The sequence below is a fragment of the Chelonoidis abingdonii genome, chromosome 3 (genome assembly GCF_003597395.2).
Source record: "Chelonoidis abingdonii isolate Lonesome George chromosome 3, CheloAbing_2.0, whole genome shotgun sequence".
NCBI classification, from domain to species: domain Eukaryota; kingdom Metazoa; phylum Chordata; order Testudines; family Testudinidae; genus Chelonoidis; species Chelonoidis abingdonii.
This window is the reverse complement of record NC_133771.1, coordinates 1,809,273-1,821,010: the sequence shown is the minus strand read 5'-3', so window position 1 is coordinate 1,821,010 and position 11,738 is coordinate 1,809,273. Positions and strand designations below refer to the sequence as shown.

Here is an 11,738-nt window from a genome sequence, read left to right as displayed (position 1 = left end):
GCCCCCTAAGGCCCAGCGCCGCGTCCACAGGCCCCCTAAGGCCCAGCGCCGCGTCAACAGGCCCCCTAACGCCTTCCCGAGCCTCCACAGGCCCCCTCGCCCCAGCCGCACCTCCCCACGCTGCCCCCCGCCCGGCCTTGTCCCTCCAGGGCCTGCAGACACTGGCCCCCCCAGCCACACATCCCCACATGGCCCCACCCCCTGCCCAGCCTTGCCCCTCCAGGGCCTGCTGCCCCTAGCCGCTCAACCCAGCCGCGCCTCCCCACGCCGTCCCTGCCCGGCTTCGCCTCTCAACACAACCCCACCTCTCCACACTGCTCCCAACATGACCCCCAGCAACACTGCAGCCCTCCACCCCCAACCTAGCCCCACCTCCCCACATGGCTCCCACACACCCCCAAGGGGGCTGGCCAAGCCCCAGCCACATTGCTGCCCTGCAGCGATGGCACATGGGCCAGGCAGAGGCTTTGTGGCTCTGAGAGCCCCAGGATCCAGTAAACGCAGCACAGGCCTGGGGGTGAGGGCCCAAAGTCCTAGCTCCTACCTAGCTCTGCCGATATGTGACCCAGGCAAGTCCCTGCCTGTCCCCCTGCCTCAGTTTCCTCTATACCATCAGGGTAACGCTGTGCCCAGGCGGCTGGTGCCAGCCCATCAGATGGCTCCCCAGGATCCGTCTCAGGGTCCCTGTGCCCAGGCGGCTGGTGCTGGCCCGTCAGGCGGCCCCCCAGGGTCCCTGTGCCCAGGTGGGTGCTGCCCATCAGATGGCTCCGCAGACCGTCTCTTCCTTGGGGCAGGGATCCGCATGCTGCCTCGCCATGAGGCTGGCAGGGTGGCGGGAGAAAAACTCCTGCCCTCAGGTGATCCACACGCTTCCCTACGGCACACCCCAGCACCAGAGCCCGTCCCCCTGACACCCGTGTCCGCTCTCTCTTTGCAGGGAAGGTAGTGTATGCAGAGACCACCACGGCGCATGCCACGCTGACGGGCCTGCACTATTATCACCAGGACTGGTCTCACGCTGCCGCCTACGTCACCGTGCCGCCCCTGCGGCTGGACACCAACACCTCCACCTACCTTATGAGCCTGCTAGCCAAGTAAGGGCTGCCGGGCACTGCTGGGGGAGAGGCCAATCCTGCAGCTCTGGTGCTGCCTGACCCCTGGGTCCTGTTAGAGCCCCAGGCAGAGCACTCTCTGCCCCACTGCTGGGCACTAGGGAGGCCCCAGCCATGGGCCCGTGGTCTGTAATCAATGTGCCAGGGTGCCAGGCGTGGAGAGCAGCACCACGGCTGCTGGTTCGGTAACCCCTGCTCCCCTCTCTCCCGGCAGCGACACCCTGAATGTCGTGGCTTCGGACCACCGGCCTTTCACCAGCAAGCAGAAAGCCATGGGCAAGGAGGACTTCACCAAGATCCCGCACGGTGTGAGCGGCGTGCAAGACCGCATGAGCGTCATCTGGGAGCGGGGTGTGGTAGGTGGCACCGCACCGGGCACGGCCCAGCTGCACGGCCGCGGGTCGGCCATGAGGAGCCTAGCACGCGCTGGGCTGGGATCCAGGACTTGGCCACCTTCGGTACTGTGGGGAGCCATGCTAGCGGATGGCACTCTCAGGACCACCATGCGCTGCCAGCGGAGACGGACCACTGAGGCCCAGGTCGCTCATGGGCGCTACATCCTGTCACCTCTCCCAACAAGAGCCCATCCTCCCTGTGCGCCAGGGTGGAGCAACATCGCTACTCCGCTGCCCACCAGAGGGGGCTGCATTCCAGTGGTGTGTGACCTGGCACTCTGGGGCTGTGGTAACATAGGGAGTGGGAGTTCAGTCTGCATCTGCACCTGCCCACCCCACGAGGCCTCTCCTGGCTGGTGCTGGATCCCCGGCTCAGCCCTGCGGCATGGGACTAGGATGAGCTAGGAGTGACCTGGGGCAATTGCAGCTTCCTCTCCCAGCTGCGGACGTGGTAGGGCAGGATGCACCACTCGGGGGAGGAGAGATGGGGGGACCCTCGGGAGCCGGAAACTCTAGGGCAAGCCCCCTCTGACCCCTGGGCTGCCAAGCCCTCCTGGAGGGGCCGTAGCAGAACACCCCCGCCGCACAGTCTCAACCCCTGCTGTGTTTGCAGGTCGGGGGGAAGATGGACGAGAACCGCTTTGTAGCCGTGACCAGCTCAAATGCAGCCAAGATCCTCAACCTGTACCCACGGAAGGGCCGCATCATCCCTGGGGCCGACGCAGACATTGTGGTGTGGGACCCTGAAGCCGCCAGGTAGGAATGGGGCCGAGGGGGAGGGGCAGAGCGTCTTTTCCCAGTGCCGGGAGGTGCCCGACAGGCCCAGAACAGACGGGGGGGGTGGGGNCTCCTCAAGATCCCTGCTTATGTATTAGCCCTTTTGGCCACCGCATCATTCGGGGAGCTCAAGTTCAGCTGACTGTCCAGGCCACCCCTCAAAATCTTTTTCAGAGTTGGTGCCTTCCAGGGTAAAGCCCCCCAGCCTGGAAGTCTGGCCTGCATTCTTTGTTCCTCTGTGTAACCGTATTAAACACACATTGTTGCTTGCCCGCAGTTTACCAAGTGAGCCACATGAGTGGATTTTATAGAGACAGTCGTGATTTTGGGGGCTTTTTCTTATAGAGCCACCTATTACCCCATCCCAATTTTTTACACTTGCTATCTGGTCACCCTACGTCAGCGTGAGTCAGTGACCTGTCCTCTTCATTATTTACCTCTCGCCCAGTTTTTGTGTCATCTGCAAGCTTTATCAGTGGTGGTTTTGTTTTCTTCCAGGTCATCAATTCAAATGTTAAATAATGTAGGGCCGAGAGCTAATCGCTGCAGGACCCCCCTAGAAACATCTCGTTTGATGATGACTCCTCATTTACAATTACATGTTGAGATCTATTAGTTAGCCAGTTTTGAATCCATTTACTGTGGGCCAGATTTTATAACATTCTAGTTTTTTAATCACAATGTCATGCGGTACCATGTCAAATGACTTAGAGAAATCTGAGTATATTATATCAACGCTGTTACCTTGATCAACCAGACTTGAAATCTCATTAAAAATATAGCGAGCTGTATCCCAGTGCCGGTTGGTGCCGGACAGGCCCAGAACAGATGCTGGTCGAGGTGGGGGGAGCAGCGAGCTGTATCCCGGTGCCGGTTGGTGCTTGACGGGCCCAGAACAGACGCTGGTTGGGAGTGCGGGGGGGTGGCAGCGAGCTGTATCCTGGTGCTGGTTGGTGCCCGACGGGCCCAGAACAGACGCTGGTCGGGGGGAGGGGGGCAGCGAGCTGTATCCCAGTGCTGGTTGGTGCCCAATGGGCCCAGAACAGACGCTAGTCAGGGGGCAGCGATTCCTATCCCAGAGCTGGGAGGTGCTGCTCATTGCTCTGGGGGCTTCTGGCTGCGCTGTGCCTGGGCCCTGGCAGGGGGTGCTGCTGGCTCTTAGCACAGGGCTGCCCCAGTGCAGTGAGCCGCCTCCTCCCTGGGCCGGCCTGTAACCAGCTGCTCTCGCTGTGCCACCTGCAGGACCATCTCTGCCAGCACCCAGGTGCAGGGGGGAGACATCAGCCTGTACGAGAACATGCGCTGCCACGGGGTGCCGCTGGTCACCATCAGCCGTGGGCGCGTAGTCTACGAGAACGGCGTTTTCATGTGCGCTGAGGGCACTGGCAAGTTCTGCCCGCTCCGCTCCTTCCCCGACTCCGTCTACAAGAAACTTGTTCAGCGGGAGAAGGTAGGAGGGTGGGGAGGGGTGTCCCATGCATTGTGGTGCTGTGCATGGCTTCAGGGTGACCCGCGTGCCTGGCTGCCCCTGCACGTCCCCACACGGCTAGAGCGGGACCAGGATCATGGTGCAGGGCGAAGTGGTGCGATGCCTGAGCCCAGGATCCTGCCACTGGGCCTTCTCAGCAGCAAGATGGGCCAGCTGGTTGTGTAGGAAGCTGTTGGCCACTCCCACTCTTCTCAACTGCAGGGGGCCGCGTGTGGCAGCATGGGCAGGCGCTGCTCAGGGGCCCTGCTGGCAGGAGACCGCCCAGGACAGCCTGGGGTGGGTTTCCTCTGCCCACAGGCTCAGCAACAGCTGTGGGGCCCAGCCTCCGGGAGGAGACAATCCAGGAGCAGACCCCCAACTCCCTCCCTTCCTCCTCCTGTAGTGGGGTATCCCACAAAGCAAAGAGCCTGCAGGTGGGCAGAGGGCAAAGGGTTCTACCCACGGTGCCCTGCGGGTGTGCACTGGGGAAGCCGGCTGGTGTGATCCCCCACTGGCATCACTGCATCTCTCGCTTTGGACTGGCACAGCTGGTTAAGAGCAGCCTTTGCCCGGCAAGCCTGAGCGCCAGGCCGTCTCCCATTGTGTAGCACCTCGGCCGGCAGAGAGCTGAGCCAGAGGCTCTGCCCCAGCGGGGTGGGGAATAGGAAGGAGCCCAGCAGCTGGCCCCCTCCCACACTCTACTCACTGGCAGTGGCAAAAGGGGCTGTGCTCCCAGTAGAGGAGAGCACTCCCGTCCTCTGCAGCCCACTGGGGTCAGCGGTGAAATGCCAGCTACGTTGGCATCGGCGTCATTAGGGTTCAGAGTCAACACCCAGCCGCCCCCCTGTGGAGTGATTGTCTGACTCCACTGCCCACACCGCTGGCTTTGCGGCTGCTCTGCGGCCAGCAGAGTGGTGGGAGCGGTTGGGCCAGAGAACATGATGCAGCTGGCACTGAGGAGCGCCTGCCCCCCGCTTCCGTGAGCTGGCTCCATGTGATGCCCGCAGAGGAAGCTGGTGTGTGAGCTGGGGCAAGGCTGGCAGATAGGCAGGCTTTGTTTGGCTGGCGGGCTGCTGGGGTGGCTGGGGAAGTTACGCAGCAACCTGGGCATGTCTCTCTGCCCGCTCTGTATGGGGGGGAGCTGGGACTGGGGAGGGGAAAGAGGAGGTGGGAGCAGGCTGGGGATTTGAAAGTAGGGTTGTTGCCCGGGGGGGTCATGGGGTTGAGGGGAGGGGCGTTGGCTGACAGAACGAGGTTGAGGGGAGGAGTGTTGTCTCAAAGCATGGTAATCAGGGCAGCAATGAAGGAGGCTTGGGGCCAGCCCCGGGCCCGGGCCCTAGGAAGGAGGGAGGCAGGGGAAGCACTGGGGGCTGTGGTGCCTGGGGGTCTTGGCTCCCTCCTGGGTAGCAGGGGGCTGTCCTCACACCTCTCTGGAGAAGGGGAACTTGGACCCATCGTGCACCTGGGGTGGGGCTGTCTCCCCATCCTGAGTCCAAGGAGTTGGGGGATCACACTGTGTCAGCCTGTCATGTGTCTGGGATCCCCCAGCTCCCTTTGAGGCTGGGTGTGGTTCTCTTGGGGCTGAGTGCTGGCCCGTGAGTGGGGGTGTGGTGAGGGACAGGGCTGCTCTGCAGGGGTCTACATGAAGTCTGGCTGGGACCTGGGCTCTGTGTTCAAGGTCCAGGAGCTCACAACTCTGAGGAGCCCTCCACCCATCACCCCAGCATGACAGGCTCTGGCATTCTTCTAGTGACCCTGGCACGCTGGGTCCTGCCGGCTCTGACTCTGAGTGGAGAGGGATGGGAAAGGAGAAGCTCCTCCTTCCCGTCAAAGCGTCTGAGCCCAGAGCCCCTAGCTTGGCTAGGAAAGCCCCGGGCTCCTGGAGCTGCTTCCCCAACAGTGGCCAGGGATTCATTTCACCCAGAACAATCCCAGTCACCGGCCCCGGCTTGAGTTCAGACATTCAGAGATCCCCAGGCCAGGAGCGATCAGATCAGCTAGTCTGAGACCTGCCCTAAATAATTGCCAGAACAGGTGTGTTAGAAAAACAGCCAGTCTCAACTGACACGTGAGTGTTGGAGAATCCACCACATTTCTTGGGGAATTGGGGCACCAGGACCCAGGACTCCAGCAGTGGTTGCACCACTTCCACACAGAGTAAAATAACCTCTCAACTCCTCCTCAAGATCCCTGCTTATGTATTAGCCCTTTTGGCCACCGCATCATTCGGGGAGCTCAAGTTCAGCTGACTGTCCAGGCCACCCCTCAAAATCTTTTTCAGAGTTGGTGCCTTCCAGGGTAAAGCCCCCCAGCCTGGAAGTCTGGCCTGCATTCTTTGTTCCTCTGTGTAACCGTATTAAACACACATTGTTGCTTGCCCGCAGTTTACCAAGTGAGCCACATGAGTGGATTTTATAGAGACAGTCGTGATTTTGGGGGCTTTTTCTTATAGAGCCACCTATTACCCCATCCCAATTTTTTACACTTGCTATCTGGTCACCCTACGTCAGCGTGAGTCAGTGACCTGTCCTCTTCATTATTTACCTCTCGCCCAGTTTTTGTGTCATCTGCAAGCTTTATCAGTGGTGGTTTTGTTTTCTTCCAGGTCATCAATTCAAATGTTAAATAATGTAGGGCCGAGAGCTAATCGCTGCAGGACCCCCCTAGAAACATCTCGTTTGATGATGACTCCTCATTTACAATTACATGTTGAGATCTATTAGTTAGCCAGTTTTGAATCCATTTACTGTGGGCCAGATTTTATAACATTCTAGTTTTTTAATCACAATGTCATGCGGTACCATGTCAAATGACTTAGAGAAATCTGAGTATATTATATCAACGCTGTTACCTTGATCAACCAGACTTGAAATCTCATTAAAAATATATCAGGTTAGTTCGACAGGATCCATTCCCCATAAACCCATGTGTGACAAAGCAGGAATTTTCTTAATATTTTTGAAAGCCCTGTGTGTGCCTCAGTTTCTCCTATATTGTGCATGGATACCAGGCCGGAAGGTGGGTGAAAGGACAAAGTTTGCTTTCAGGGAAAGCTGAGAGAGAGACCTGGATGGATGTAGCTGCGACTGGGGTTCCAGGGAGCCACACTGGAGTTACTCTATTTGGGTGAACTGCAAAGAATGGGGCAGACAATCCCCAAAGCTGGTGGAATTCTAATACTTAGATTTACCAAGCCAGCCCAAAACAGCTTCTGCAATACCTTACTGGTTACCCAGAAGCCAACAACACAGTTCCCTTAAAGCAACCCAGCCTTAGGCCTCCGCCCAGACACCCACGTCAAGTATGATGAGGATTACTGAAAATCTTATTCATCATAATAAGGAAGTGCTACCAATCCCAAAGGATCAGACACATTCCAGATCTTACCCAAATACATGCTTACAGCCATTCTTATTAACTAAACTAACATTTATTTAAAAAGAAAAGAGAGAGATGGTTGAAAGATCAATATACAAACAGCCTTGAGTACAGTTCTGAGATAAGGTTCATAGTGGAGATGGTGAGTCTGTAGTTGCAAAGAGTTCTTTCAGAATTGGTCCATAAATTATAGTCCAATGTCCATATTCAGGGTGATCCAGATTAGGACTGGAGATCTCAGGCTTATGGCTTACGCTTCCCCTGCTTGAAGCATCAAGCAGATCTGAGATAAAAAGGTTCAGGACTCCAGACATTCTTATACAGTTCCAGGCCTTCTGTGACAGCTGAGTCCTTAGGCGAACAATAGGCAATTATGGAGACTCCTAATAGACCTATTTCCTAAGCATCACCGATAATTAGCTGTAACGATGCTGCCTCTGGTGGGACCCAACTGAGAGTATCAAGTCAGGACAAATTGCTCAGAGCAGGGCATTGACAGCCCAAGGCTGGGGTCCTTTACCATTAAGGCAACCAAATGAGCCAAACAGAGAGGACTTTGGTCTCACTCCACTGGCTAACCACAAGTCACACAAGCAATTCCCTTAGACACTCCAGTTGCCCAGTATCATCACCAGTGCTACTCATCATGGGGACAAATGGTTATGAAAACCGATACCCTAGTAAGAGAAAAAAGGTTCTCTCTATCCCAAAGGACCAAGCCCCAGACCCAGGTCAACATACAAATCAGATCTTACCCACAAATCACGCTGCTGCCAATCCTTTAGAATCTAAAATCTAAAGGTTTATTTATAGAAAGAAAGACATATAGATGAGAGCTAGAAATAGTTAAATGGAATCAATTACATACAGTGATGGCAAAGTTCTTAGTTCAGGCTTGTAGCAGAGATGGAGTAAACTGCAGGTTCAAATCAAGTCTCTGGAGTACTGTGACAATGTGGTTCCATGGCGGGTACGCATGCTGCAATCCTGGAGAGTTGCGTGCAAATGTCAGGACAATTGCTCTGCAAACAGAGCGCAGTCATACGCCCTAGGCTGGGTTTTTCCACGTCTACAGCACCAAACCACCCAGACAATAAATGCTTCAGTTCTCACGTATCCCGACTGGCTCAACACAAATCACACACACGCACAATTCGCCTTTAGAAGACCCCAGTATCTCTCGGTGTATCGACTTCATCCACCAACCGAAGAGAGTACCACAGCAGATAATGGGAGAGAAGTGGTTAAGACAAAGCACACACAGCAGTTGAAAAGAAAAATAGTCTCTCGATCCAAAGGACAACCCCAGACCAGGTCGAAATATACACATCAGCTTACCCACAATCACCGCGTGGCTCGCCCCACCTCATAGCCTTTAGAACTCTAAGAAATCTAAAGGTTTATTCATAATGAGAGGAAAAGATAGAGCATGAGAGCTAGATTGTTAAATGGAAAATCAATTACACACATACTGGCAAAGTTCTTAGTTCAGGCTGTATGCGGTGATGGAGTGAACTGCAGGTTCAAATCACATCTCTGGAGTTACATCCCCCACTGGATGGGTATTCAGTCCTTTGTGGCAGAGCTGGTCCGATTGTAGCAAAGTCTCTCCAGCAGGTAAGAGCAAGGATTGAAGACAAAATGGAGATGAAGGCCCTTTGCTTATATAGACTTTCCAGTGTAAGAACACTCCTTTGTTCCTACTGTGGAAAGTTACACAAATGGAGTTTGCAGTCACATGGGCCCAGTTTCTGCACACTCTGCTGAGTCACCTGACTAGGGGTAAATGCTTCTTGATTTGGTCAGTTGTGTAGGTGATGGTCCTTAATGGGCCATCAAGCAGGCTAAGCTGAGCTGACACCAACTTGTCTGGGATCTTTCTCAGTAACACAACACAAGTTTGAAATACAGACAGTACAGAGCCAATATTCATAACTTCAACTACAAAATGATACAGACATACAGACAGCATAATCATAACCAGTAACCCGTAACCTGGTCTTAGACACCTTATCTGATCCCCTTTACATAAGATCTTGTGCCACTACAGAACCTTGGTTGCAACCCATGTTCTGTATGGTCCCAGTTTGTATCAATAACGTCACAAGTACATCCACAGCTGGGATGGGTCATTCAGTCCTTTGTTCAGAGCTTCAGTTTGTAGCACATAAGAAGAACATAGCAAGGTTCTTCCAGAAGTAGGAAGCAGCACCAAAGACTAAATGGAGGGGTTTCCAGGCCCTTTGTTCTCCTGTGCAAAATCACAGCAACAAGATGGAGTGTGTAGGCACATGGGCAAGTCACATGTCCATGCATGACTCAGTTCTTTTACAGCAGGGGTTCTCAAACTGGGGGTTGGAACCTCTCAGGTGGTCACAAGGTCATTACTTGGGGATCGTGAGCTGTTAACCTCCACCCCAAACCCCGCTTGCCCTCCAGCATTTATATGGTGTTAAATGTATTTAAAAGAGTGTTTAATTTATTTTGAGGGTCGTACTCAGAGGCTTGTGATGTGAAAGGAGTTGCCAGAAAAATGTTTGAGACCCGCTGTTTTACAGGGAGATCAGCCATTGCTTAGATGCTCCCTTGAACATCCCAGGAAGACTTTTCATGTAGATTGGAGTCTCCCAAGGTCCATTGTCAGTTAAGTGTTTCTTGTTTGGGCACTTAATCTGCAAATTCCTTTCTCTCGAGGCTGACCAAATTCTTCACTAATGCTACACATTGAGATACAAGCACAGAGCCAATAGTCATAACTTCAACTTCAAAAATGAGGCGCACATACAGACAGCATAATCATAACCAGCAGATTATAACCTTTTCTTAGACACCTCACTCAACAACCTTTGTGCAATATTTGCTGTAAATATATAACAGGTTTCAGAGTGGTAGCCATGTTAGTCTGTATCAGCAAAATACAGCAAAAGAGAAATTCCACCAAGATTTCAACAATTTGCATCCCACCATCAGCCTCAGCCTGGACCAGTCCACACAAGAGATCCACTTCCTAGACACTACAGTGCTAATAAGCGATGGTCACATAAACACCATCCTATACTGGAAACCTACTGACCGCTATTCTTACCTACACGCATCCAGCTTTCATCCAGACCACATCACATGATCCATTGTCTACAGCCAGGCTCTAAGATACAACCGCATTTGCACCAATCCCTCAGACAGAGACAAACACCTACAGGATCTCTATCAAGTGTTCTTAAAACTACAGCACCCATCTGCTGAAGTGAAGAAACAAATTGACCGAGCCAGAAGGGTACCCAGATGTCACCTACTACAAGACAGGCCCAGTAAAGAAATTAACAGAACACCACTAGCCGTCATCTACAGCCCCCAACTAAAACCTCTCCAGCCCATCATCAAGGATCTACGTCCTATCCTGAAGGACGATCCCTCACTCTTACAGATCTTGGGAGACAAGCCAGTCCTCGCTTACAGACAGCCCCCCAACCTGAAGCAAATAGTCACCAGCAACCCCACACCACACAACAAAAACACCAACCCAGGAACCTATTATTGCAACAAACCCCAATGCCAACTCTGTCCACATATCTATTCAAGGGACACCATCATAGAACCTAATCACATCAGCCACGCCGTCAGGAGCTCGTTCACCTACATATCTGCCATGTCATTTATGCCATCATGTGCCAGCAATACCCCTCTGCCATGTACATTGACCAGACAGTCTCTACGCAAAAGAATAAATGGACTAGAATCATAGAATATCAGGGTTGGAAGGGACCTCAGGAGATATCTAGTCCAACCCCCTGCTCAAAGCAGGACCAACCCCAACTAAATCATCCCAGCCAGCGCTTTGTCAAGCCTGACCTTAAAAACCTCTAAGGAAGGAGATTCCACCACCTCCCTAGGGAAGCCATTCCAGTTCACCACCCTCCTTGTGAAAAGTTTTTTCTAATATTCCTGATCTGACATCAGGAATCATAACATTAAAAAACCAGTAGGAGAACACTTCAGTCTCCTTGGTCACTCAATAACAGACCTCAAAGTGGCAATTCTTCAACAAAAAAACTTCAAAAACAGACTCCAGACATGAACGGCAGAATCGGGACTGGAAATTAATTTGCAAGAACTGGACACATCAGATGAGGCCTGAATAACAGACTGGGGTGATTGGTCATTACAAAACTGTTAAACTTAATTCCCAATAACTAATTCCACCTACTGTTACTGCACCCACTTTCTTGCCACGCTGTCCTGAACATGGGCCACTCTCATTACCACTTAGAGTTATTTGCCTCCCTTGGTATCACTGCTGTCAATGAATTGTCTCGTTATGACTGACCTCACACATGGGGCAAATCCACATCTTTTCATGTATTTATAGCTGCTTCTGTATTTTCCACTTTTATGCGCTGATGAAGTGGGTTCTAGCCCATGAAAGGCTTATGCCCAAATATATAACAGTGGTTGCAACAATGTATACGGTCCAGTTGATGTCAATAACGTGACATTAGCTCTACATGTATCAGAGGGGTAGCTGTGTTAGTCTGGATTACGTAAAAGCACAAAGAATCTGTGGCACTTTATAGACTACAGACGTTTTGGGAGCATCGAGCTTTTCGTGGG

General features: G+C 53.1%; 1 protein-coding gene across 1 annotated transcript in view; it reads left to right on the top strand.

Annotated features, from left to right (window-relative positions):
• DPYSL5 (dihydropyrimidinase like 5) overlaps nt 1-11,738 on the top strand; it is a 69,866-nt gene that overhangs the window by 25,579 nt on the left and 32,549 nt on the right. Inside the window, exons 6-10 of the mRNA XM_075063466.1 lie at nt 617-743; nt 938-1,094; nt 1,327-1,468; nt 2,121-2,263; nt 3,527-3,734. Coding sequence (XP_074919567.1) covers nt 617-743; nt 938-1,094; nt 1,327-1,468; nt 2,121-2,263; nt 3,527-3,734 — 777 coding nt within the window. The remainder of the gene's footprint in view (nt 1-616; nt 744-937; nt 1,095-1,326; nt 1,469-2,120; nt 2,264-3,526; nt 3,735-11,738) is intronic.